Source organism: Anomaloglossus baeobatrachus, chromosome 4 (genome assembly GCF_048569485.1).
Source record: "Anomaloglossus baeobatrachus isolate aAnoBae1 chromosome 4, aAnoBae1.hap1, whole genome shotgun sequence".
Taxonomy (NCBI): domain Eukaryota; kingdom Metazoa; phylum Chordata; class Amphibia; order Anura; family Aromobatidae; genus Anomaloglossus; species Anomaloglossus baeobatrachus.
Window position 1 is genome coordinate 43,645,036 of NC_134356.1, and position 26,700 is coordinate 43,671,735.

Below are 26,700 nucleotides of genomic sequence, written 5' to 3' on the forward strand. Positions count from 1 at the left end.
TACTGCTCGAGAAGACGCTCGAGCGGGAACTTTTCGCGCCAAAGATGGCGGCTTCTGAAATTTTTCTGCCGGATGCCTCCGGCAGTAACAAGGCGCACCTCTACCTGACGGCAGAGCGGTAAGATCCTGTTCGTGACGCCAAGTTGTCGCGGGCGGGGAGGAGGGTGTCAGCACACCGCGCTCACCCCTTCTGCTCGGGTCCGGCAGTTGCTCCTGGTGGCTCGAGCTGTGGGCCGGATCCCGGGGTGTCTCGAGCGACACTCCTCGCCCGTGAGTGAAAAGGGGGGTGTTTGTTGGGGTTATAGTTCGTGACGCCACCCACGGTTGTGGTGATTACACCACCGCTGCTTTGGATGGGGATCCCGGGGATGGTGATGGGAGCAGCCAGGTGTTGTGTTGCCCCTCCGTGGGTAGGGGTTGGTGATCCCGGGGCCCAGTGGGGTGCAGGGGCGCAGGGGCAGCACTGTGCCTTGCGGCACTGAGGTACTCACTCAGCCAGTAAACACGACACAGTTCTCGGTAAACAAACGGCTGGTTGGACGGGTCCCTCGGACGGTTAACGGTGCTGCGGTTCCCTGCAGTTAGCGGTGACGGTCTCTTCCCTGCACCTTTGAAATGTCTTGTGGTATCGGTGGATTCCCTCCGGTTACCCGCTCCCCGGCTGCAAACTGGGCCGGAGGAGCTCTACACTTTGCCCGCAGGCGCCGGCCCTGGGAAACTGGTGCCTTGGCGGTGGCGGTGTTTCCCCGTTGTGGTTGGACCTTTGCCGTCAATCAGGACTTGCTTGTTGGGAGATCTACGTCCCCTTCACTAACGGATTTAGCAATTTACAGCGACTCCAAGCCTTGCTGGGATCCGAAAGCCCCTGCTCTGGTACTGACTGCCCTTTGTATACTGCTCCAGGCCCTGGATACACACAGCCTCCGCGGCCCTTCCAGCAACCTCCAGACAGTCCCACTGCAGATCTTCACCGCTGTCTGCTCACCTTGCTGTTCTGGCCCTACACAAAGCTGGGCTCTCAGGCTTTCTTTCCTCCTGTCACTTTACTGGCTTCTCTCCTTTACACTTCTCTACTTTCACCACTTTCACTTCTCTGTTTACTCTAGCCCCTGCCTGGGCTACTCCTCACTCCTTCCACTTCCTCCTCCCTGACTCGACCGCTGTTCACTCTTTCATGTCCCTAGCTCCACTCTAACTGCCTGGTTTACTTCCTGCCTCCAGTGTTGAGAGCTCCTCGATGGGCGGAGCCAACCGCCTGGCCCACCCCCTGGTGTGCATCATCAACCTCTGGAGGAAGGCAACAAGGATTTATGGGTTAGCTGGTGTACCTGCAGGGAATGTGGGGTGCGTGTGTGTTGTTATCTGTGTCCCCTGGCTTGCCCAGGGCGACACAGAAGCATCATATCCCAGTCTTTCCCGTCTTTTGAAATCACCCTTCTTAGCATGGTTTTCAGGGTTTTATTGAAACGCTCGACTAAACCGTCCGTTTGAGGATGATACACAGACGTACGCAACTGCTTGATCTGGAGTAGCCGGCATAGCTCTTTGGTCACTTTAGACATGAATGGGGTCCCCTGATCCGTAAGGATCTCCTTGGGCAATCCCACCCGGCAGAACACAGCAAACAACTCCCGAGCTATAAGCTTTGCTGCAGTATGTCTGAGAGGTATCGCCTCGGGATACCGGGTGGCATAGTCAACGATCACTAGGATGTGTTGGTGCCCTCGAGCGGACTTTACGAGGGGCCCCACCAGATCCATCCCTATCCGTTCAAAAGGGACTTCTATAATGGGTAACGGTACCAACGGACTGCGAAAATGGGTCAGGGGTGCAGTAAGCTGACACTCCGGGCAGGTTTCGCAGAACCGGTTTACCTCCCCAAAGACCCCGGGCCAATAGAACCTTTGCAATATTCGCTCCTGCGTTTTCTTGACCCCTAGGTGGCCACTCATCAGGTGTTTATGAGCCAAGTCGAGGACCCGCCGGCGATGCGGCTGGGGCACCACCAACTGTTCTACCCCTACGCCCCGTATTTCATCTACCCGGTAGAGTAAATCCTGCTTAAGAGCGAAATGGGGGTACCTTACCTGGGCACCGGGCAGCTGTGCCACCCCGTCAACTACTGTCACCCGACTCCGGGCATGTATTAACGTAGGGTCCTGGAGTTGGGCTGTCCCAAACGTATCCGGGGACGCCTCCAACTCCGGGATGGGCTCGACCGTCTCAGCCTCTCCTGCCAATACCTCTAGGGGCGACCTATCGGGTTCACACTCTGTCCCTATCATGGTGACCCCTACGGCAGGTGTCCCGGATTCAGGATTGTAGGGCTCAGGTCCCGGACCGACCAATATCTGAGGGGACTTAGGGGGTCCCCTCCATAAAGTCCAAAAATAGGGCAGATCCCTTCCTAGGATCACGTCATAAGGAAGAGTGTTAAGAAGTCCCACCTCATGTTGCACCTGACCGCAAGGTGCTGTGATGGTGACAATCCCCGTGGGATAGTCGCGGCGGTCCCCATGTATGCAAACCACCCCCACGGTGCGTCCTGTGGCCTTTACTTTAGCTCTCAAGGTGGATCGCACAAGGGTCACTAAGCTTCCGGAATCCAACAATCCTGTAACCGGACATCCATTCACCTGTATTTGGCACAAGTGGGGCTCCGTCTCTGGGGAGACCAGGTCAGCGGTACACACCACCTGAGCATACATTGAACCCCGCCGGGTAACCCCACAATCCATGGGCTCCGTGGTGAGTGGACACTGGGCTTCCATATGTCCCACCCGCTGGCACCGCCAACATCTAATGGGGACGGAAACCCCCTTGACGGGTTGTCGTTTAGGGTACAGAACCTTCCGGACCTCAGGAATGGCGGCCGCGGCCTCAGACGGGACGGTAGGGGACTCCTGTACCGTTGTCAGCGGTGGGTCCTTGGCCCTAGGCTTGGAGGGGCCGGACCGACGGGCGGTACGCAAAGTCTCAGTGTCCCGTATCAAGTCCTGCGTAGCCACATGCCGCTCTACCAGGGACACTAATTGGTCCAGGGTACTCGGGTCACCCTGTCCGACCCACCGTTGAACGGTGACGGGTAAAGTGCGCACAAAACGATCCACTACTACCCTTTCCACCATTTGCGCCGGGCTCAGAGTGTCAGGCTGCAACCACTTTTTTACAAGATGCAACAAGTCATAGGCCTGGGAGCGTACGGGTTTGGCTTCCTCATAGAACCACTGATTTACCCGCTGAGCCCGTACATAGGTATTCACCCCCAACCGAGCCAGTATTTCGGCTTTCAGGGTCACATAGTCAATGGCGTCCTCGGCACAGAGGTCCAGGTACGCTTTTTGGGGTTCCCCCGTCAGATAGGGCGACAATACCTCAGCCCACTGCGGGGTCGGCAGCTTTTCCCGCTCGGCCACCCGCTCAAACACCGCCAGGAACGCTTCCACATCATCACCCGGGGTCATCTTTTGCAACGCTTGTCTCACCGCTTTCCGGACGCTGCCGTCGTCACCCGGTCCCGGGGTTGTTGCTGCCGGTCCGGCACGGATCGACTTGGCCAGGAGAACCATCTGTTCTTGGTGCCTTTTTTCCTGCAATTGCAAGGCTTGCTGCTGACGTGCATTGGCCTGCTCCATCTGTTCTTGGTGCCTTTTGTCCTGCACTTGCAAGGATTGCTGCTGACGTGCATTGGCCTGATCCATCTGTTCTTGGAATTTTTTTTCCTGCACTTGCAAGGATTGGAGCAGGTGTGCATTGGTCTGTTGCTGCTGTGCATTAGCCTGTTGCTGCTGTGCATTAGCCTGTTGCTGCTGTGCATTAGCCTGAGCCAAATGCTTTAGTATGTCCTCCATGGCGTCGCCGGGTTTGGGCTGTAGTATAGCCGCTCGAATCCAGGACATGCGCAGCTGGGTCACCAGGGATGGATGCTACACCTCACCGGCTGTCATGCCCGCATTCTCCACCATATGTGAGGTAGCACGGTCGGCTGCGCAGCAGAAGACACGGGATCCAGGCATCAAGGTTCACAGCACACGGTTTTAATGTCCAAACAAAAAGTCCATAACAAAATACATGTGCCTCTCCAGCAGAGGCTCAGGAAGTTCTGGTCACTTCCCCCACACCCGGCACACCTGCCCTTGTTCCTGATTCTATTTAACCCTTCCTTCAGCCTGTAGGGAAACAGCATTAACCCTATAGTGGATTTACTTTCTATCATGGAGTGAGCACAACCGGGGCGAGACATACCGGCCGTCATAGATAACCCCGGTCACAGTCTCACAACTCATAACTAGTGATGAGCGGGCACTACCATGCTTCGGTGCTCGGTACTCGTAACTAGTGATGAGCGAGCACTACCATGCTCGGGTGCTCAGTACTCGTAACTAGTGATGAGCGGGCACTACCATGCTCGGGTGCTCTGTACTCATAACTAGTGATGAGCGGGCACTACCATGCTCGGGTGGTCTGTACTCGTAACTAGTGATGATCGGGCACTACCATGCTCATGTGCTCTGCACTCATAACTAGTGATGAGCGGGCACTACCATGCTTCGGTGCTCGGTACTCGTAACTAGTGATGAGCGAGCACTACCATGCTCGGGTGCTCAGTACTCGTAACTAGTGATGAGCGGGCACTACCATGCTCGAGTGCTCAGTACTCGTAACTAGTGATGAGCGAGCACTACCATGCTCGTGTGCTCTGTACTCATAACTAGTGATGAGTGGGCACTACCATGCTCGGGTGGTCTGTACTCGTAACTAGTGTGAGCGAGCACTACCATGCTTGGGTGGTCGGTACTCGTAACTAGTGTGAGCGAGCACTACCATGCTCAGGTGGTCGGTACTCGTAACTAGTGTGAGCGAGCACTACTGAACTATGCATCCTATACAGAACTAATTTCATTAGAAGTTCCCTACCATTTCCTCTGTACTGATTTTTTTATTTACTACTTCCTCTGATGGAGCTTTGTTTGTTAGTAGCACTTCAGAAGTGATGGGTGGACCCAGACTGTAAAAGTCCCCAAGTGTCGGACCCTGGCCCGGAGTTCTCAGAGAACTCTGGGTAATGATCCGGGTCTGGCAACTCGGGAAATGAAAAAAAAAAAAAAAGAAAGAAAATAAGAATAAAGCAAGTACGTTATACTCACCGAGTTTCCAGCGCAGCTGTATACTTCTACTTCCTGAGCCGCTCATTTACCCTCATGCATATGCACTGCTTTACCTGCCCATCGTCAATCCTGGTGTCTGTAATTGGTTACAGTTAGATGTGCTCCAAGCCTGTGTGATTGTCATTCATTAGATATGACAATCCCAGCACTTTACCCGACTCTTCTGGATTGCCAAGGTCCAAGGGCTTAATGACAACACACAGCTACTACTAAGCCCTAGATTAGTAATGGGATGTGTCTATGTGACCCTCCATTACTAATCTGTTAGTGAAAAGAAATAAACACAAACACTGAAAAAATCCTATATTTGAAATAATATACACACACCCTCTTTATCCAATTTATTAATCCCAAAACACTCAGGTCCAAGGTAATCCAAATTCTACGATGAATCCAGCTCTGCTACATCAGAAGTGACAGTGCGCGGCCATAGAACATGACTGCTCGCTGTGAGCTTCAGTCAGAGACTGAGCCGCATGATGAGTGGTGACGTCACTCAAGGCATTTGAAGTCACAGCTTGAGGTTCCCACAGTTGTCTACCTGTGATTCCAGGTAACCTGACCTCAAGTGACCTCAGTAAACTGGTCATGTGAGGTCACTGAGTTCACAGACCTGCAACTTCATCTTCTGGCATAAAACCGCATTTTTTTGCCAAGAGATGCAGATTTGGTGCTGAAATTTCTACAGCATATTTCTGCACCCATTCTACACCTGTCAAAAAAACCGAATCACTACCGCATCATACCCCATGCATTTTTTTTTCCGCCAGGAGGTGTAGATTGTGTGCAAGAATATGCTGTAGAAATTTTATCACCAAATTTGCATTCCTTGGCCCAAAAATGCGAAAAAACGGTTTTGACGCCATTTCGATGTGGTTTTCTGCCAGGAGGTGCAAATTTGGTGCTGAAATCTAGTGCAGACACACTATCAATGACATTGGTGGTCATGTGCCTGGGACACCCAATCAGTGACCTCTGTGGGTATATGCCTGCCAGTCAGTGACCTTTGTGGGTATATGCCTGGGACACCCAGTCAGTGACCTTTGTGGGTATATGCCTGGGACACCCAGTCAGTGACCTTTGTGGGTATATGCCTGGGACACCCAGTCAGTGACTTCAGTGGGCATGTGCATGGGACACCCAGTCAGTGACCTTTGTGGGCATGTGCCTGGGACACCCAATCAGTGACCTCTGTGGGTATGTGCCTGAGACACCCAGTCGGTGACTTCAGTGGGCATGTGCCTGGGACAGCCAATCAGTGACCTCTGTAGGTATATGCCTGGGATATCCAATCAGTGACCTCTGTGGGTATATGCCTGGGACACCCAGTCAGTGACTTTTGTGGGCATGTGCCTGGGCCACCCAATCAGTGACTTCGGTGAACATGTGCTTGGGACACCAAATCAGTGACCTTGGTGAGAATGTGTCTGAGACACCCAATTCGTGACCTTGTTGGGCATGTGCCTGGGACACCCAATCAGTGACCTCAATGGGCATGTGCCAGGGACACCCAGTCAATGACCTTGGTGGGAATGTGTCTGAGACATAGAATTTGTGACCGTGTTGGGTATGTTCCTGAGACATCCAATCAGTGACCTTGTTGGGCATGTGCCTGGGACATCCAATCAGTGACCTTGTTGGGCATGTGCTTGGGACATCCAATCAGTGACCTTGCTGAGCATGTGCTTGGGACATCCAATCAGTGACCTTGTTGGGCATGTACTTGGGACATCCAATCAGTGACCTTGTTGGGCATGTGCTTGGGACATCCAATCAGTGACCTTGGTGAGCATGTGCCTGGGACACCCAGTCAGTGACCTCAATGGGCATGTGCCTGGGACACCAAATCAGTAACCTTGGTGGGAATGTGTCTGAGACATACAATTAGGGAGCTCGGTGGGCATGTGCCTGGGACACCCAATCAGTGACCTTGGTGGGCATGTGCCTGGGACACCCAATCAGTGACCTTGGTGGTCATGTGCCTGAAACACCCAATTAGTGACCTCGGTGTGCACGTGCCATACTTATAGCCTTAAAGACTCATTGCTGATCGCTGATGTCTGTAGTGCAGCAGGCTACAGTAATTGCGGGTGTTGCCTGCCGGATTAACATCATTTGTAATAAATCTTATGTGTTTCCTGGCTCCTGGATGAACATCATGATTTATGGAGTGGTCTTGGTAAATCTAATAAGAATGATTCAAGATCTTCGGCACTCTGCACAATTAGATCTGCGTGTACGTGACTTACATAATTACTGCTCACTTCTTTAATTAATTTAATAATGATTATTATGAAGGGAAAAAAATTACAAGTCAAGAGACGATCAACAGTGAGACGTTTAATCTTTCTAATTGTATGTGACAGGTCTCAGGCTCGTACAATAGCAGAGCCGTGTGTGTGGAGCCTGCACACAGCTACCTGGAGTCTCGACAGCTGCCTGGTGCTGTGTGCAGCCACAAGGTGCCGCCATAGAGCAGAATCTTGTGCGGCCTCCACTACAGCTCCCACAGGGGTTGTCACCCTGCTTTTAAAGTGTTAACTATCATTTCAGGATAACTTTGTAGCAGAATGTCTGTGTCGGTCTCTAACTCCTCCCCTCCATAGAATGTTATAAGCACCAACTGACATCTCCTATCCCAGTAATGTAAGTATCAGCCTCTAGTTCCTCCCCTCCATAGAATCTTATAAGCACTAACTGTCATCTCCTATCAGTAATGTCTGTGTCTACCTCTAGCTCCTCCCCTCCATATAATCTTATGAGCACCAACTGTCATCTCCTATCTCAGTAATGTCTGTGACGACATCTAGCTCCTCCTCCTCCATAGAATCTTATAAGCATCAACTGTCATCTCCTATCTCAATAATGTCAATATCAGCTGCTAGCTCCTCCACTCCATAGAATGTTATAAGCACCAACTGCCATCTCCTATCTCAGTAATGTCAGTGTCGGCCTCTAGATCCTCCCTCTCCATAGAATCTTATAAGCACCAACTGCCATCTCCTATCTCAGTAATGTCAGTGTCGGCCTCTAGATCCTCCCTCTCCATAGAATCTTATAAGCACCAACTGTCATCTCCTATCTCAGTAATGTCAGTGTCGGCCTCTAGATCCTCCCCTCTCCATAGAATCTTATAAGCACCAACTGTCATCTCCTATCTCAGTAATGTCAGTGTCGGCCTCTAGATCCTCCCCTCTCCATAGAATCTTATAAGCACCAACTGTCATCTCCTATCTCAGTAATGTCTGTGTCGGCCTCTAGATCCTCCCCTCTCCATAGAATCTTATAAGCACCAACTGTCATCTCCTATCTCAGTAATGTCAGTATCAGCCGCTAGCTCCTCCTCCATAGAATGTTATAAGCACCAACTGTCATGTCCTATCTCAGTAATGTCTGTGTCGGCCTCTAGCTCCTCCTCCATAGAATCTTATAAGCAAACAACTGTCATCTATCTCAGTAATGTCTGTATCAGCCTTTAGCTCCTCCCCTTCCAAAGAATGTTATAAGCACTAACTGTCATCTCCTATCCCAGTAATGTCAATCTTATAAGCACCAACTGTCATCTAGCTCAGTAATGTCAGTATCAGCTGCAAGCTACTCCCCTCCATAGAATGTTATAAGCAACAACGGTCATCTCCTATATCAGTAATGTCTGTGTCGGCCTCTAGCTCCTTCTCCTCCATAGAATCTTATAAGCACCAACTGCCATGTCCTATCTCAGTAATGTCTGTGTCGACCACTAGCTCCTCCCCCCTCCATAGAATCTTATAAGCACCAACTGTCATCCATATATCAACCATGTGAATATCTGTACTCACTGAATACAGATTTTACGCGTGAGTTGAGAACTTTGTGAATGAATGATCAGTCCAGGAGGAGAAAGAAGTGGAATTCTCTAAATTAGAATGTTTCTTCTTTTCACGTGTACTGTTGATTTATGGGGAAAAAAAATTAAAGTGACAGTTACACTTTAAGGGCTTCCTAATAAAAAAATAGTCATGCAGAAGTCCTGGGTTGATTTGTTTTTTAGGATCCTGGTAAAGCTAGATTTGCTATAAGGGCAGATTCATTGGTTTTCCTGTCTCCTAAAGGCCCTCCCCCGAGGACCTTGGGAAACAGGGAATCTATCAATACGTTCTACTGTTATCAGTAGACAGATTCCCATTAACTGACTTCAGTAGTAGCAGGTTCCTACTTCCCCATACACAGGAGGTTTTTAACCCAGAGAGAGACTTTTGAGTAGTTACCCAGTATATGAGATATGCCTTGACGTGGCTACTGGGCACATATAGAATTGGCCATTTTTGTATACTAAATATCTCAATTGTTCCTAGATTTCCTTAAGCAGTAATGCATATCTATATTCTTACATTCATGGTTTACATGATTTAGCATTTACGAGTGCAACCACTCAGTCCTTAGCACTAGATGGATGCATTATTTATGTATTGAATTGTTGTTTTTTGTGGGCTCTATAAAGCGGTTATCAACAAAACGTATCACCTATCCACTAGACTTGATAAATGTATGATCAATGGAAGCTTGATCACTGGGTTGTTCACCGGTCATGAGAACGGGTCTCCCATGGATTGAGCGGTGACCATAGCTCCATTCAATGTTGATCAGCGTGGTGGTCACACATGCGCATTATTGCCCATATAGACATTTAGAAGTAGACGGAGCTGTGGTCACCCATGCCATGTGTAATGCGACTCTGTCCTACTACTTCAGACACCCATTCTTGGGATCATTGGTGAGATCAATGCATAGGATGATAAATGTTGGATACATTTTCTACGGAAACATTTTGATATTGCATACTATTTATACATTATATGGTAGTATTAGATGAGCTGTATGTGCACAATGAAAGGCCTAAGCGAAGTGTAATAAGAAGGCTTTGTATAGCGGTAGTATGCTGAATGACAGTTTAATATAGAAAAATTATGGTAGTATTATGACTATTTTTTTGCCTAGGGTCACATCCAATATATAAAGCTGAATGTGTGTATGTGTGTGTGTGTATGTGTGTGTGTGTGTGTTAGTGTATGTCCGGGATTGGCATCTGCACCGTCGCAGCTACAGCCACAAAATTTTGCACACTCACACTTCTGGACCCCAAGAGCGTCATAGGCTATGTTTTGAGGGGAAATTTTAACCCCGCGCTTTATAGTTATTCACCAAAAAACCTGCCTCCATTAAAGCGAATGGAGTTGGGAGTCACAGTGCAGCCAGAACTTCAGAAGAATGCACAGCCACACCCTTAAATGGAATGTTGGCGTGTCACAATGCAGCCAGGGAAAGAGGCAGACACAGACAGGGAAAGAGGCAGACACAGACAGGGAAAGAGGCAGACACAGACAGGGAAAGAGGCAGACACAGACAGGAAAAGAGGCAGACACAGACAGGGAAAGAGGCAGACACAGACAAGGTAAGAAACAGACATAGATAGGGTAAGAGACAGACACAAAGAGACAGACACAGACAAAGAGACAGACTGACAGGGAAAGAGACAGGGAAATAGAGGGAAAGAGAGAGACAGGTTAAGAGACAGACAGGTAAAGAGATAGACAAAGAGACAGACACAGGGAAACAGACAGGGAAAGAGAGGGAAAGAGACAAACAGTGTAAGAGACAGACAAAGACAGGTAAAGAGACAGACAAAGAGACAAACACAGGGAAAGAGACAAGGAAAGAGGGAAAGAGATAGACAGGGAAAGAGACAGACAGGGAAAGTGACAGAGATAGATAGAAAGACAGGGAAAGAGATAGATAGACAGGGAAACAACAGTTATTAACACGGGCGAAGCCGGGTAGTACAGCTAGTAATTTATAAAGTAGGCCCTACTAACAGTTAATCGCTCTTCTAAAGAACTCACTCAACTGTTTGCGCCAACTCAATAAATCTTTGATGGATATATTGCTGATTTTTATTGAGGACTGGTCACAAGGTCTTAAGTATCCAGTTGTTGCTCCAATAAGTATTCCGGGTTGTTTTTAGATAAGAGCCTTTTTATTTAGTGCTAATTTTTATGGTATTTAAGGGGTGTGGCAGAGCATTGCTATGAGGAAGGACCTCATAGTCTGAAACGCGTAAGCGGTGTGTATTGGTGCCAGTACCTTGTTTTATTTTGGACCATTTTTGGACCATCTATAATTTTGTTAAATTCATTATAATTTTTGTGTTTTATACAATAGAATAGAATGTTATGTGTATTTATTTTTATAACAAAAAGTGTTACTAGTTTAGATTGAGAGTCTCATTTTGGAGACTAGTATCAAAAAGTGAATGTTAGCTCTTGAATATAATTTTTTTTTTATATAGATATTTACAGTTATAAGAGCTCAGTTTGTTTGTGCCAAATCTTTGATTAAATCAAAAGATTCTAAGTACCTGAAGCCTCCACTAGAGGGAGCTCAGGAGCTTACAGTATACAGTGCTATTATTGAGTTTAACATAGAAATTGTATGTAATAAGCACCCCAGCTCCCTCTAATGGTGGCCGTGGGAAGATAAAATAAGCGCCCAAGCTTCCGCTAGTGCTGGCTGCGGGAAGACAAACGAAAAAATAAACACTCATGCTCCCTCTAGTGGTGGCTGTCGGAAGCCAAAAGACAAAACAAGCTCCCAAGCTCCTCCAGTAATGGCTGTGAGAATGCAAAAGACAAAATCAGCGCCCAAGCTCCCTCTAGTGGTGGCTGCCGGAAGACGAAAGACAAAATATGTACCCATTCTCCCTCTAGTGGTGGCTGCAGGAAGTCAAAAGACAAAATAAGCGCCCAAGCTCCCTCCAGTGGTGGCTGCGGGAAGTCAAAAGACAAAATAAGGTCCCAAGCTCTCTCTACTGATGGCTGCTGGAAGACAAAAGATAAAATAAGCGCTCCAGCTCCCTCTAGTGGGGGTTGTGAGAAGACAAAAGAGAAAATAAGCATTCAAGCTCCCTCTAGTGGGGGTTGTGAGAAGACAAAAGAGAAAATAAGCGTTCAAGCTCCCTCTAGTGGGGGTTGTGAGAAGACAAAAGACAAAATAAGTGCTCCAGCTCCCTCTAGTGGGGGTTGTGAGAGGACAAAAGACAAAATAAGCACTCCAGCTCACTCTAGTGGTGGCTGTGGGAAGTCAAAAGACAAAATAAGCTCCCAAGCTCCCTCTACTGGTGGCTGCAGGAAGACAAAAGACAAAATAAGCGCTCCAGCTCCCTCTTGTGGGGGTTGTGAGCAGATAAAAGACAAAATAAGCGTTCAAGCTCCCTCTAGTGGTGGCTACGGGAATGCAAAAGACAAAATAAGCATACAAGCTCCCTCTACTGGTGGCTGCAGGAAGTCAAAAGACAAAATAAGCGCCCATTCTTCCTCTAGTGGTGACTGTGGGAATGCAAAAGATAAAATAAGTGTCCAAGCTCCCTCTAGTGGTGGATGGGGGAAGTCAAAAGACAAAATAAACTCCCAAGCTGCCTCTAGTGGTGGCTGCAGGAAGACAAAAGACAAAATAAGTGCTCCAGTTCCCTCTAGTGGGGGTTGTGAGCAGATAAAAGACAAAATAAGCATTCAAGCTCCCTCTAGTGGTGGCTGCGGGAATGCAAAAGACAAAATAAGCTCCCAAGCTGCCTCTACTGGTGGCTGCAGGAAGTCAAAAGACAAAATAAGCGCCCATTCTTCCTCTAGTGGTGGCTGTGGGAAGGCAAAAGACAAAAATAAAACAAGTATGTTACTGTTTTGTCTGAGTTTCAATTTTTTCAGAAGCAAATTATCGAATATACTCTTTAGATCAAAATTATTTACTATAAGAGGATGAGAAAATTTAATATTAAAAATTTATATTTGATAAAGTTTTCAACTTTGTTTAAATATCTATTTTCATTGTTTTCAGTCACTAAATCCGCAAAGCTGTATCCGACTGGGGGATCTCTGGATTTTTCCCACATTATGATGCAAGGGGATGGACGGCGGAGAAGAAATGAAAATTACTTCGATGATATACCAAGATCAAAGCTTGAAAGGCAGATGGCTCAGGTAATAACATTTCGAAATTTAATTTTACAGAAGAAAATCTACCTGGAGTAATACTGAAAAAAAGCATTTGTACATGCTTCAGTAATACTTTAATTTTCTTTCTTTGCTCTTATTTTTTTTTTTTTATTATTTTTATATATGTATTGTGTACATTAATTATATTATTATTATTATTATTATTATTATTATTATTATTATTATTATTATTATTATTACCAATAGTAGTAGTAATAGTAACATTTTATTTTGTTGGTATTTTTTATTATTATTATTATGTTTATTATTATTATTATTATTATTATTATTATTATATGTTTATTATTAATATTATTATTAATAGTAGTAATATTAGAAGTAGTAGCAGTATTTTATTTTAATGATTATTATTGCGTTATTATTACTATTATTATTATTATTATTAATAATAATAGATGTAGCAGCAGTATTTTATTATTATTAGCTTATTTTATTTATTTATTATTAGTTTATTTTATTGTTTGTTGTTATTATATTTCTGTTGTTTTTATTATATATCGTCTTTATTATGATTACAATTACTATTTTATTATTATTATTATTATTATTTTATTTTTATTAGCAGTAGTAGTAGTAGTAATAATAGTAACATTTTATTTTTTTTGTATTTGTTATTATTATTATTATTATTATTATTTGTATTACTATTATTAGTAGCAGTAGAAATAGTAGCAGTATTTAATTTTTTTATTTTTATTATTAGATTTTTGTTTTTTATTATTATTATTATTATTATTATATTTGTGTTTATTGTTGTTCTTATTATTATTATTAGTTTATTGTTATCATTATTATATTTTGTAGTTATTTTTGTAGTTTTATTATTAGAATTTCTACTATTAATATTATTATTATTAGTTTATTGTTATCATTATTATATTTTGTAGTTATTTTTGTAGTTTTATTATTAGAATTTCTATTATTAATATTATTATTATTAGTTTATTGTTATCATTATTATAATTTGTAGTTATTTTTGTAGCTTTATTAGAATTTCTATTATTATTATTATTATTATTATTATTTATTTTTTAAATGGCAATTCTTTTCAGATAGCCTTATAGTGAAAATATGCACAACTAACTACACTTATTTGCATCATACCATAAAAATTAAAGCAATTATTAAATATAAAATAAATCCCTTGAAGCCCTATCATATTTTTTTTTCAACTTATTTAACAAAATTCATATAAAACCCCACAGTGCGTGAAGAAAGATCCCTTTAGACAAAGCAGAGCAATGTACATGGTGGCTCCCACTTTCCCATCCAGTTCCATACTACGGAGCCATAGGCCCGAAAGCCACCAGGATCAATCCAATCACATGAGCAGCCGCCATACACCAGCTCATGGCCCGATCTATGATAGATGAAGGGTAAAAAAAAAAAGCACTAAATTCAATTGTACACATTAGATAGTGTCCATCGCTGCACCTTTACGATAATGTGTTATCTGTTTAACTCAGTTTTTATGTAAAATGTATTTTTAATTTTTTTTTGTTTTATTTTTTTTTTGTTTATTTTTCATATCACTTATCTTTTTAAAAGAGAAATAAAAATCTGGCAATTTGCACTACAGCAAGTGAGCTCAATACTAGACTTACACTTCCTGGTCTGTACAGCCACCAAATGGACATAGGAAGCAATGGACCGGCTCTGTCTCATAGTATCCTATGGGAGAGTTAGGCGTAATCTGATCTAGGCAAAGGTGATTGTAAGGGCAAGAGGGTGAGCTGTGAAATCTACTCTATATAGAGGTGTTATTAGTCATTGTACTGGAGGAGGAGGAGGTGGGTTGTGACATCACCTATTGTGAATGGTGGATCTTGTGTTATATACTGAATATAAAGGTGTTATCAGTCATTGTACAGGAGGGGGAGGAGGAGAGCTGTGACATCACCTATTGTGAATTCTGGATCCTGTGTTATATACTATCTATAGAGGTGTTAGTCATTATACAGAAAGAGGAGGAGGTGAGCTGTGACATCACCTATTGTGTATTTGGATCCAGACATTGTACAGGAGGAGGAGGTGAGCTGTGATGTCACCTATTCTTAATGGTGGATAATGTGATTTCTACTGTATATAGAGGTGGTATTAGTCATTGTACAGGAGGAGAAGGTGAGCTGTGACATCACCTATTGTGGACGGTGCATCCTGTGTTATCTACCGTATATAATAATAATAATAAGAATTTTATTCATTTATATAGCGCTATTAATTCCTCAGCACTTTACATACAGTACATACGCAACATATATAGAGGTGTTATCAGTCATTGTACAGGAGGAGGAGGTGAGCTGTGACATCACCTATTGTGGATGGTGCATCCTGTGTTATCTACCGTATATAATAATAATAATAAGAATAATTTTATTCATTTATATAGCGCTATTAATTCCACAGCACTTTACATACAGTACATATGCAACATATATAGAGGTGTTATCAGTCATTGTACAGGAGGAGGAGGTGAGCTATGACATCACCTATTCTTAATGGTGGATACTGTGATTTCTACTGTATATAGAGGTGGTATTAGTCATTGTACAGGAGGAGAAGGTGAGCTGTGACATCACCTATTGTGGACGGTGCATCCTGTGTTATATACCGTATATAATAATAATAATAATAATTTTATTCATTTATATAGCGCTATTAATTCCACAGCACTTTACATACAGTACATATGCAACATATATAGAGGTGTTATCAGTCATTGTACAGGAGGAGGAGGTGAGCTGTGACATCACCTATTGTGGATGGTGCATCCTGCGTTATATTATAATAATAATAATAATTACCGTATATAGAGGTGTTATCAGTCATTGTACAGGAGGAGGAGGTGAGCTGTGATATCACCTATTGTGAATGGTGGATCCTGTGTTAACTACTATATTTAGATGTGTTATCAGTTATTGTACAGGAGAAGGAGCAGGTGAGCTGTGATATTACCTATTGTGAATGGTGAACACTGTGTGATCTACTATATATGGAGGTGTTACCACTCATTGTACAGGAGGAGGTGAGCTGTAACATCTAGTGTGAATGGTGAGTCCTGTGTTATCTACTGTATATAGAGTTGTTATCAGTCATTGTACATGAGGAGGAGAGCTGTGATATTACCTATTGTGAATGGTGGATCATGTGTTATCTATTATGTATGGAGGTGTTTTCAGTTATTGTATAGGATGAGAAGGAGGTGAGCTGTGACATCACCTATTGTTTAGGAGGAGGTGAGTTGTGACATCACCTATTGTGAATTATATATTGATCCTTTGTTACCGCATGTATATAAATGAGTTATCAATCATTGTAATACCGTCTGTGGTGATAATGAGCCTGCTGAAAAGTCATCTGTGCAGACCAGGAAATGGAAATTTGGGATTACTATACAGCGTTGTAGCCAGGGTGAAAATTGAAAAATTGATTTTTTTTTTAGATTATTAAAAAATATAATAAAAAAAACTACATTTAACATAAAAATGTGATTGAAACATCATTCATTTTTTGATGACAAATTCCTTTGAACACTCTGATATTACTGGGAATTAGGGACACTTGTTGCCTATGGAAGTTGTCATTTTCAGCTCAGAACATATTATTAAAAGATGATGTCTAATTACGTGTAAATTATTTCCTGGGTGTCATTTATAATAGACGAAGGCGAAGGACATAATGTATAACATTCATCTATTAACAGGAACGATTACATATTTTAAAATAGGTCACCAATAGTTTTTATCCTGGGGACATTTTAGATTTGATGATCTTTGGAAATGGCAATTAAATGAGACGTTAAAATGTAAATCACCATATATCTAGAGCTTAGCCTGCAGCTCTGTTACAAAAATGTAACATATATACAGATAATCTGATGTAGAGACAGAGAGCCTGATTCCAGCGATGTTTCACTTATTGGGCTGTTTGCTGTAGTTTTGATAAAATCACAGTTTTATCAGCAGGAGATTGTCACTTTAGGACTAGTAAACCTGCTGCATTGTAGTCCTTCACATACATGAGCTCTGTATAACCCTGCCCCTGCCACTGATTGGAAGCTTTCTACCAATCAGTGGTGTGGGTGGGGTTATACAGAGCTCATCTGGTACATCTGCAGCAGATAAAACTGTGATTTTATCAAAACTACAGCGAGCAGCCCAGTAACTGGCACATTACTGGAATCAGGGTTTCTGTCTCTACATTATGCTGTAGTCCTTCACATTCATGAGCTCTGTATAACCCCGTCCCTGCCACTGATTGGAAGCTTTCTACCAATCAGTGGTGTGGGTGGGGTTCTACAGAGCTCATCTGGTACATCTGCAGCAGATAAAACTGTGATTTTATCAAAACTACAGCAAGCAGCCCAGTAACTGGCACATTACTGGAATCAGGGTTTCTGTCTCTACATTATGCTGTAGTCCTTCACATGCATGAGCTCTGTATAATCCCACCCCTGACGCTGATCGGAAGCTTTCTACCAATCAGTGGTATGGGTGGGGTTATACAGAGCTCATCTGGTAAATCTGCAGCAGATAAAACTGTGATTTTATCAAAACTACAGCAAGCAGCCCAGTAACTGGCACATTACTGGAATCAGGATTTCTGTCTCACTCTCTACCTTATGGTGTTCTCAGAAGGGGGGAGTAAAAACCTGGTGACAGATTCCCTTTAAATAGTCAAATGGGTACAGCAATGAGCCTAGGAAAATATATTTTGGGGGTATTTTTATTTTTTCTTCAGATTTCGGCTCTGGTTATGTCTGTGTTGTAAATAGGACCCCCAAAGTAGACCCAGATCCGTCACACGATGGACACCAGATATAGTGTGGTCAACATTATTGTCATAAAAAGTCTTTTTTCCCTATTCCGAAAAGCAAATTTGGCACAATTTTTTTGAACAGCCACAAATTTGTGCAACTTTTGGTATTTTCAAACCAGTTTCTCCCAGTTCTGTCAAAATGGTGGGACGGGGGCACAGCGCGGGCATGACACCACAGCCCATCTTATTCGTGAAGAGCTGTGGCAGCAGGTGTACCACTGCAGTCCCTAACTGGAGGAAGATTTGTGGTGAAACGTACCACTTGTCAGACACTGGAATGCAACGTCTTTGGAGATAGTGTTGTACTATTTAGACTGCTTGTGCTTGGTGATATTAACTAATACAGTTTTCTACTTTTTGCCATCTTGAGCAAGGAGCCTGAAATAAAGCTAGCCTATTTATAGGGTTAATCTTTAGGTTAATAGCGCCCCCCCTGGGAGAAAATAAACTTTCTTGGGATCTGCTGGCTTTCAGTCATGCAGGCGTGGCCGGAGCAATAACAGTCACTGCTCACTGAAAGCAGCAACTGTTTGCACGCCCTGCCACTGACTGACAGCTGGCTCTATACTGATACAAGATGGCAAAAGGAAGAAAACTGTGTGAACTAATATCACTAAGAACAAGCACTCTAAATAGTAGAGCAGGGTCTGCCGGCTTTCAGTCTTTTAGGTGTTCCCACAGCAATAACAGTCACCACTCACAGGACTGAAAGCATCAGCTGTAACCACGCACTGGCACTGACTGACAGCTGGATCAGCAGTGCAATAACAGTGACCACTTATAGCACTGAAAACGGCAGCTATAAAACATAGGCTGCTTGTGCTTGGTGATATTAGCTCATACAGTTTTCTAGTTTTTGCCATCTTGAGCAAGGAGCCTGAAGTAAAGCTAGCCTATTTATAGGGGTTAATCTTTAGGTAAATAGCTCGCCCCCCCTCCCTGGAGAAAATAAACTTTATTCTTTTCCTGGGATCTGCAGGCTTTCAGTCATGCAGGCGCGCCCAGAGTAATAACAGCCACCACTCACAGCACTGAAAGTGGCAACTGTGAGCACACCCCGCCACTGACTGACAGCTGGCTTTATACTGATACAAGATGGCAAAAACAAGAAAACTGTGTAAGCTGATGTCACCAAGAACAAGCAGTCTAAATAGTAGAGCGGGATCTGCCAGCTTTCAGTCATGCAGGCGTGCCTGGAGCAATAACAATCACTCCTCACTGAAAGCAGCAAATGTGAGCATGCCCGCCACTGACTGACAGCTGGCTCTATACTGATACAAGATGGCAAAAAGAAGAAAACTGTGTGAACGAATATCACCAAGCACAAGCAGTCTAAATAGTAGAGCAGGATCTGCCAGCTTTCAGTCATGCAGGCGTTCCCACAGCAATAACAGTCACCACTCACAGCACTGAAAGCAGCAACTGTGAGCACACTCCGCCACTGACTGACAGCTGGCTCTATACTGATACAAGATGGCAAAAACAAGAAAACTGTGTGAACGAATGTCACCAAGAACAAGCAGTCTAAATAGTAGAGCGGGATCTGCCAGCTTTCAGTCATGCAGGTGTACCCACAGCAATAACAGTCACCAGTCACAGCACTGAAAGCATCAGCTGTAACCACGCACTGGCACTGACTGACAGCTGGATCAGCAGTGCAATAACAGTCACCACTATAGCACTGAACGTGGCAGTTATACTACGTAGGCTGCTCGTGCTTGGTGATATTAGCTCATACAGTTTTTTTGTTTTTGCCATCTTGAACAAAGAGCCTTTAATAAAACTAGGGTTAATATGTAGGTTAATAGTGTTATGAAGGTGCCCGGCTGCAATACTGAAAGTGCGGCACCCATGAGAAAAGAAACTTTATTCTTCTCTCGGTAGCCACCAACTTTATTCTTTTCTCAGGAACCGCTGGCTTTCAGTCATGCAAGTGTGCCCGGAGCAATAACAGTCACTGCTCACTGAAAGCAGAAATTGTGAGCACGCCCCGCCACTGACTGACAGCTGGCTCTATACTGATCCAAGATAGCAAAAACAAGAAAACTGTATGAGCTAATATCAGCAAGAACAAGCACTCTAAATAGAGCGGGATCTGCCAGCTTTCAGTCATGCAGGTGTGCCCACAGCAATAACAGTCACCACTCACAGCACTGAAACCATCAGCTGTAACGATGCACTGGCACTGACTGACAGCTGGATCAGCAGTGCAATAACAGTCCCCACTTATAGCACTGAAAGCGGCAGCTATACTACATAGGCTGCTCGTGCTTGGTGATATTAGCTCATACAGTTTTCTTGGTTTTTCAATCTTGAACAAGAAGCCTTTAATAAAACTAAGGTTAATGTGTAGGTTAATAGTGTTATGAAAGTGCCCGGTGGCAATACCGAAAGTGTGGTACCTGGGAGAAAATAAACTTTATTCTTCTCTCGGGAGCCACCAACTTTATTCTTTTCTCAGGAGCCGCTGGCTTTCAGTCATGCAAGTGTGCCTGGAGCAATAACAGTCATTGCTCACAGCACTGAAAACGCAATTGTGAGCACGCCCTGCCACTGACTGACACCTGGCTCTATACTGATACAAGATGGCAAAAACAAGATAACTGTATGAACTCATATCAGCAAGCAAAAGCAGTCTAAATAGTAGCGCGGGATCTGCCAGCTTTCAGTCATGCAGGTGTGCCCACAGAAATAACAGTCACCACTCACAACACTGAAAGCATCAGCTGTCACCATGCACTGGCACTGACTGACAGCTGGATCACAAATGCAATAACAGGCAACACTCACAGCACTGAAAGTCGCAGATTTACTATTTAGACTGCTTGTGCTTGGTGATATTAGCTCATACAGTTTTCTTGTTTTTGCCATCTTGAACAAGAAGCCTTTAATAAAACTAGGGTTAATCTGTAGGTTAATAGTGTTATGAAAGTGCCCGGTGGCAATACCGAAAGTGAAGCACCTAGGAGAAAATAAACTTTATTCTTCTCTCGGGAGCTGCCGGCTTTCAGTCATGCAGGCGTGCCCACAGTAATAACAATCACCACTCACAGCACTAAAAGCAGCAGCTCTACTATTTAGACTGCTTGTGCTTGGTGATATTAGCTCATACAGTTTTCTTGTTTTTTTCCATCTTGAACAAGAAGTCTGGAAAAACACTAGCCTTTTTATAGGATTAATATGTAGGTTAATAATGCTATGAAGGTGTGCGGCTGCAGTACTGGAAGTGTGCCCCAGGAGAAAATAAACTTTAATTTTTTTTTTTCGGGAGCCGCCGGCTTTCAGTCATGCAGATATGCTTGGAGCAATAACAGTCACTGCTCGCACACTGAAACCGGCAGCTATAACCACACACCAGCACTGACTGACTGCCAGCAGTATACCAGTAAAGAGAAAGCTGTCAATCAGTGCTGCTTTCGGTGCTGTGAGCAGAGACTGTTATTGTTGCGGGCGTGCCTGCACGACTGAAAGCCAGCGGATTCTGGCAGAAATAAAATTATTTTTCTCCCACTTCCAGTATTGCGGCTCGACACCTACAAAATCTATTAACCTTTTTCTTGCTGAAGTTTATACAAATCCGAGCAGCTTCACTAAACATTTTATTTCATCGCATTTACATGATTTTTTTCAGGGGCGCCAATAATTTTGACCACAAATGTCTGATACCCTCATTTCAATAGTTACTATATTCGATTTGGGATTAGAAAAATGTCTGATTAGTTCTAAAAACAGGAATGGAACATATTTTTCGCTTGGGAACATGAAACTTAACCTCATTCAAGTAAATACAGTGCCTACAAGTAGTATTCAACCCCCTGCAGATTAAGCAGGTTTGATAAGATGCAAATAAGTTAGAGCCTGCAAACTTCAAACAAGAGCAGGATTTATTAACAGATGCATAAATCTTACAAACCAACAAGTTATGTTGCTCAGTTAAATTTTAATACATTTTCAACATAAAAGTGTGGGTCAATTATTATTCAACCCCCAGGTTTAATATTTTGTGGAATAACCCTTGTTTGCAATTACAGCTAATAATCGTCTTTTATAAGACCTGATCAGGCCGGCACAGGTCTCCGGAGTTATCTTGGCCCACTCCTCCATGCAGATCTTCTCCAAGTTATCTAGGTTCTTTGGGTGTCTCATGTGGACTTTAATCTTGAGCTCCTTCCACAAGTTTTCAATTGGGTTAAGGTCAGGAGACTGACTAGGCCACTGCAACACCTTGATTTTTTCCCTCTTGAACCAGGCCTTGGTTTTCTTGGCTGTGTGCTTTTGGTCGTTGTCTTGTTGGAAGATGAAATGACGACCCATCTTAAGATCATTGATGGAGGAGCGGAGGTTCTTGGCCAAAATCTCCAGGTAGGCTGTGCTATCCATCTTCCCATGGATGCGGACCAGATGGCCACTCCCCTTGGCTGAGAAACAGCCCCACAGCATGATGCTGTCACCACCATGCTTGACTGTAGGGATGGTATTCTTGGGGTCGTATGCAGTGCCATCCAGTCTCCAAACGTCACGTGTGTGGTTGGCACCAAAGATCTCGATCTTGGTCTCATCAGACCAGAGAACCTTGAACCAGTCTGTCTCAGAGTCCTCCAAGTGATCATGAGCAAACTGTAGACGAGCCTTGACATGACGCTTTGAAAGTAAAGGTACCTTACGGGCTCGTCTGGAACGGAGACCATTGCGGTGGAGTACGTTACTTATGGTATTGACTGAAACCAATGTCCCCACTGCCATGAGATCTTCCCGGAGCTCCTTCCTTGTTGTCCTTGGGTTAGCCTTGACTCTTCGGACAAGCCTGGCCTCGGCACGGGTGGAAACATTCAAAGGCTGTCCAGGACGTGGAAGGCTAACAGTAGTTCCATAAATCTTCCACTTCCGGATGATGCTCCCAACAGTGGAGACAGGTAGGCCCAACTCCTTGGAAAGGGTTTTGTACCCCTTGCCACCCTTGTGACCCTCCACGATCTTGTCTCTGATGGCCTTGGAATGCTCCTTTGTCTTTCCCATGTTGACCATGTATGAGTGCTGTTCACAAGTTTGGGGAGGGTCTTAATTAGTCAGAAAAGGCTGGAAAAAGAGATAATTAATCCAAACATGTGAAGCTCATTGTTCTTTGTGCCTGAAATACTTCTTAATACTTTAGGGGAACCAAACAGAATTCTGGTGGTTTGAGAGGTTGAATAATAAATGACCCTCTGAATAAACTTTTCACAATTTAAAAAAAAAAAAAAGAAATAACATTCTTTTTTGCTGCATTTCACACTTCCAGGCTGATCTACAGTCCAAATGTCACAATGCCAAGTTATTCCGAATGTGTAAACCTGCTAAATCTGCAGGGGGTTGAATACTACTTGTAGGCACTGTAGCACTGAGGTGCAGTACCAGACAAAGCCTATGTACAAGAGTGGCGCTGTTTCTTGAAAAAACAGCTTCACCCCTCCTCTTTTCCCAATCCTGGAAAACACAGTGTGGAATGCTTTTTTTTTTATAAGCCATGCCCATTTCCACTACTTGTACCGACCCCGGACTTTGTTATTTGTGCGCCCCTCTCTACTTCTCTTTCCTGACCCTAAATGCGCTGTTTGCCTTCGGCTGTTTTCTACATCTCCTTTTCTCACCCCTTGAATGTGTATCTATAATGAAAATAATCTTTTTTTTGTTACAGTTACAGCAATGTATAGATAGAATTCCACTTTCATTTACCCTTGCAGTATGGAGGGAAGGGTTTTTTACAGTTACAGCAATGTATAGCTAGAATGCTACTTTAATGTACTCTTGCAGCCTGGCAGAAGGGTTTTTTACAGTTACAGCAATGTATAGCTAGAATTCTACTTTAATGTACTCTTGCAGCCTGGCGGGAAGGGTTTTTTACAGTTACAGCAATGTATAGCTAGAATTCTACTTTAATGTACTCTTGTGGCCTGGAGGGAAGGATTTTTTTTACAGTTACAGCAATATATAGCTAGAATTCTACTTTAATGTACTCTTGCAACCTGGAGGGAAGGGTTTTTTACAGTTACAGCAATGCATAGCAAGAATTCTACTTTAATTTACTAATGCAGCCGGGGGAAGGTTTTGTTTTTTTTTACAGTTACAGCAATGTATATGTACAGTTCTACTTTCATTTACTCTTGCAGTATGGAGGGAAGGGTTTATTACAGTTACAGCAATGTATAGCTATAATTCTACTTTAATTTACTAATGCAGTCGGGGGAAGGTTTGTGTTTTTTTTACATATGCATATGTATCTGTAATGAAAATAATATTTTTTTTTGTTACAGTTACAGCAATGTATAGATAGAGTTCTATTCTAATGTACACTCGCAGCTTGGAGGAAGGATTTTTTACAGTTACAGCAATGTATAGGTACAGTTCTACTGTCATTTACTCTTGCAGTATGGAGGGAAGGGTTTTTTATAGCAATGTATAGCTAGAATTCTACTTTAATGTACTCTTGCAACCTGGAGGGAAGGTTTTTTTTTACAGTTACAGCAATGTATAGCGAGAATTCTACTTTAATTTACTAATGCAGCCGGGGGAAGGTTTTTTTTTTTTACAGTTACAGCAATGTATATGTACAGTTCTACTTTCATTTACCCTTGCAGTATGGAGGGAATTTCTTTTACAGTTACAGCAATGTATAGCTAGAATTCTACATTAATATACTATTGCAGCCTGGAGGGAAGGGTTTTTTACAGTTACAGCAATGTATAGCTAGAATTCTACATTAATGTACTCTTGCAGCCTGGAGGGAAGGGTTTTTTACAGTTACAGCAATGTATAGGTAGAATTCTACTTTTATTTACACTTATAGCATGGGGAAGGGTTGTTTTTTTACCGCTGCAGCAATATAAAGGTAGAGTACTACTTTAATTTACGCTTGCGGCTTGGGGAAGGGTTTTTTACAGTTACAGCAGTGTATAGGTACTGTTCTATTTTAATTTTTGCTAGCTACAAATATAAGACTCAGCAGAATCCCGCAGTTATTTTCCGAAGGCTATTTTCCCTCTTGCTTCGGGCCATTAAGCCTTGCATACCTGCATCTCGGGCAGATTTTTGCTTTCTAAGATATTTTTCTCCTAATTATTTGGTGCACGGAGGATATTTGCAGATGTACAGTATAATTAATGGCTTCACTTGTCATTTTGTTTTGCTTTTATGTGTAAATGAGATAAACTCCTCCTGCCCCGATCACGCTGCTGTGTAATTATTCTGCGCTCGCTGCACGTCTCACCGTCTGATCATTTCCCGTTGAATGCTAATGCCCGGGATGGCACTAGTGTACGACTGTAGAGAATGCTTACGGTGCATGCCCCTATTTGCTGCTTCACTGCCATTGTTTCAGAAAGCCCAGCAATAACCATGTGCTTACATGCGTGGAGGCGCATTTAATATTGATGCCTAGGATGTGTAATGAGAATAGATTGGAGGCATGATATAACCGGCCACAAGACGGGGAGAGGCGAGAGCACTCATTACAGCGCTTCTCCAAATTAGATTACCAGTAAGAACAATGTTTTACATCTGCTTCCCCCAGTTCTAAATGTAGGAGTTTTTTTTACACTGAAACAGCGCCTCTCTTATTCACAGGCTGTGTCTGGTATTGCAACTCAATCTTAATTACTTTAAAGGCGATGAGCTGCGTTAGTATTCAAAGGACAAGGGTTATTATTATTAAAGGGATTGTCCAGACCTGGAGTTTAAGTCTGCAGTCACTCTGTGTAGACTGTAGACTTGTGAATCCTCACAGGGTGCACAGTGCACGCTGTTAAGATTCTCCGATGCTAGCCCTGGGAACAATTTGCATAAATCCAGCCACAGTCCAACTAGACTTGTGCAATCTCACTCAATTCACTTGTATTGAGTGAGGACACACACATATCTAGTCAACACTTGACCGCATGTGACAGCGTGCACAGTGTGTGCTGTTAAGATTCTCCATTGCTGGCCCTGGGAACATACTTCCAGCCACAGTACAACTAGACTTGTGCGTTCTCAATTCACTCAATTCACTTGTATTGAGTGAGGAGGACACACACGTTTAGTCGACACTTGACCGCATGTGACAGTGTGCACAGTGTGTGCTGTTAAGATTCTCTGTTTCTGGCCCTGGTAACAGTTTGCATAAATCCAGCCACAGTCCAACTAGACTTGTGCAGTCACACTTAATTCAATTTTCTTGAGTGAAGGCAGACACATCTAATCAAAATGTGACCACCTGTGACAGCGTGCACAGTATGTGCTGTTAAGATTCTGTTTCTGGCCCTAGGAACAGTTTGTATGAATCCAGCCACAGTCCAACTAGACTTGTGCAGGCTGACTTAATTCAATTTTATTGAGTGAAGGCAGACACATCTAGTCAAAACGTGACCACCTGTGACAGCGGGCACAGTGTGTGCTATTAAGAATCTCTGTTTCTGGCCCTGGGAACATTTTGAATAAATCCAGCCACAGTCCAACTAGACTTGTACGGTCTCACTCAATTCACTTGTGTTGAGTGAGGACACACGAGTCTAGTCGACACGGGACCACATGTGACAGCGTGTACAGTTTGTGCTGTTAAGATTCTCTGTTGTTGGCCCTGGGAACAGCTTGTATGAATCCAGCCACAGTCTAACTAGACTTGTGCAGTCTCACTCAATTCACTTGTATTTAGTGGG

The 26,700-nt window shown here is 43.6% G+C and overlaps 1 protein-coding gene across 4 annotated transcripts in view; it reads left to right on the forward strand.

Annotated features, from left to right (window-relative positions):
- ANKS1B (ankyrin repeat and sterile alpha motif domain containing 1B) overlaps window positions 1-26,700 on the forward strand; it is a 168,271-nt gene that overhangs the window by 72,943 nt on the left and 68,628 nt on the right. For all 4 annotated transcript variants that reach the window (XM_075344279.1, XM_075344280.1, XM_075344281.1 and 1 more), the window contains exon 2: window positions 13,035-13,177. In XM_075344279.1, coding sequence (XP_075200394.1) covers window positions 13,091-13,177 — 87 coding nt within the window. In that variant the 5' untranslated portion in view covers window positions 13,035-13,090. The remainder of the gene's footprint in view (window positions 1-13,034; window positions 13,178-26,700) is intronic.